The 2,137-nt window shown below is 36.1% G+C and overlaps 1 protein-coding gene across 1 annotated transcript; it reads left to right on the top strand.

The window, feature by feature from the left end:
• The first annotated feature begins 598 nt into the window (after nucleotides 1-598).
• LOC142618859 (uncharacterized) lies at nucleotides 599-1,093 on the top strand. Its single transcript, XM_075791892.1, has one exon. It carries the CDS (start codon nucleotides 685-687, stop codon nucleotides 1,054-1,056), a length of 372 nt encoding a protein of 123 aa, XP_075648007.1. The 5' UTR covers nucleotides 599-684; the 3' UTR covers nucleotides 1,057-1,093.
• Nucleotides 1,094-2,137: the final 1,044 nt, after the last annotated feature.

The raw sequence follows: 2,137 nt of genomic DNA, 5'->3' as shown, positions 1-2,137 counted from the left end.
CAATCGTGGTGAAATCTTTAAAAAAAAAAAAAAAAGCAAGGTAATTTTGTCATTTCGTCCTTCCTTGGTGTTCATGTAATAATTTACACATTCTAGGGTAAACATTTAACACCACTCCTATAAATATAGACTCGAGAAAGCCAACCTTTCTCGAGTCTCTCCAGTACTCCGATTCATTTTCTCTCTCTCTCTCTCTCTCTCTCTCTCTCTCTCTCTCTCTCTCTCTCTCTCTCTCTCGTTTTCTCTTGTCAAGTCTCTCCCATTCTCTCTCTAAAAAAGCTAGTTTCTGGCCACAATTTATTTGTTTATTTTACAAACTTTTTTTAAATATTTTATTTTGGGCAAAAAATAAAATCAAATTCGATCAATTTTTTTATCCAATAAAGTAAAATTAGCATTTTCTCAAAAAAAATTTTCTAACAAATATTACTATTATTTCATTTTCTATATATATATATATATATATATATATATATATTTTTTTTTTTTTAAGGAGTGGGTGATAGTTCTAACGTGGCATACACCCAAAATAAAGTCATGAATACTAAATCGATGCGCCTTCCACCTCGTCGACTATTGACGCCCAATGCTACAACCAAAGCCAAAGCCAAAGCCACACCCACAGCAAACAACAAGAAGCGCAAAGAGAGAGGAAAAGAGGGTAACAATGCCACAATTACCAAAATGCCCAAGCCAGCTACGGCTACAACAACAGCTCAAGTTGGTGGGATAGGCTCTGCCGAGCTGGTATTTTCGTCCAATAAAATATTAGCGGGTTACTTAGCCCACGAGTTTCTCACTAGAGGAACCCTTTTTGGTCAACAGTGGGACCCAACTTCTTCTACAGGTAATGAAAACGAGGCCGTTTCGGTGTCATCAAAGAAAGCTGAAAAAGAGCAGAAGAAGAAGCCAAGTGGTGAAGCTAAAGGACAGGTGGAAGAAGATCAGCAACAATGGTACGTGGAATTAGCAAATTTGCTCAAAACTGGTGGGGCCCACTTTCCTGGCATTGTAAACCCAACCCAGCTCACCCCATTCTTACCCAAGAAGATGTGATTTCCTTATTTGCTGGGTTTTCTTTTGGGGGAAGGGCTTGTGTCATGTGCGGAAGTTTCTACTAGACATGTTAAGATTTGGACACGCGTCCGCAGTTCAACGTGTCTAGAGGAAACTTCTATTGGATACAAGTCACACCCTTCTTTTGGTGTTATATTTATAAAAATATTTCAAAACTTGTTGTAATGCATGGTGGGCAATTGAAACCATTGAATTTGCCTACCCATTTCAAAGACAAAGGCACAACCCCCCCCCCCCCCCCCTCCCTAACTTTTATTTAAAATTGTACCCTTTTTTTTCTCTGCCCAATGGGTCTCTCTTAAAATTAAAAACAAAAAACTAGTTGCATGTCTTTTTATGCATTCATTCATGTGGTAAACCCATAATTTTTTGAGGACTTATAGTCAACTCAGCACAATTTCGGATCAAGACTTTGTCGTTACAACTTATAAGTATGCTTGCATTCATGTAGTCGACCTTAATTAATTTGTCTAATTTGTTGAGGATCTATGCCCAAAAAAAAAAAAAATTGGAACCAGGCTTATTATGATGGGATGCTTGTATTTGATCTGCATTTGGACCCAATATGTGAATTTGAATATGAGATTCCAAGCATGAAAGGAAATGGGTGGATTCTAGGAACAATTTATTGTGTCGAATCTGTCGATTCCATTGTGCATGAAATTGTTGTGCTTGCCTACATACACGTCATGCATATGCCTATTTTTTTTAATGTATATTGGACGGATTCGAATGTTCATAAATGGGGTTGTTACCTATAAGGGTAATCTGGTATGTAATAAAAAGAAAATTAAAAAAAAAAATTTGGGGGATTTTCTTATTTTTAGATCTGGATGAGAATTTGTAGGGGTTAATAACAAATAACAACGTTACCTAATAAGTTTGTGCAATTATAATATCGCCTACTTTAAACTTTGGTCAGAGGACGTCTCTTGTTCTTTTAACACGGATTATTTAAGAAATTTTTTTATGAAACTATATGGTCTTCAGTATTCAATGCACACAAGTTGTTACCAGATTCTTCGAAAAAAAATTGTTACCAGATTATCGAATTATTAAG

This window comes from Castanea sativa, chromosome 12 (genome assembly GCF_040712315.1).
Source record: "Castanea sativa cultivar Marrone di Chiusa Pesio chromosome 12, ASM4071231v1".
NCBI lineage: Eukaryota > Viridiplantae > Streptophyta > Magnoliopsida > Fagales > Fagaceae > Castanea > Castanea sativa.
Note: the sequence above shows the minus strand (reverse complement) of the source record. Positions and strands in the feature narration are given on the sequence as shown.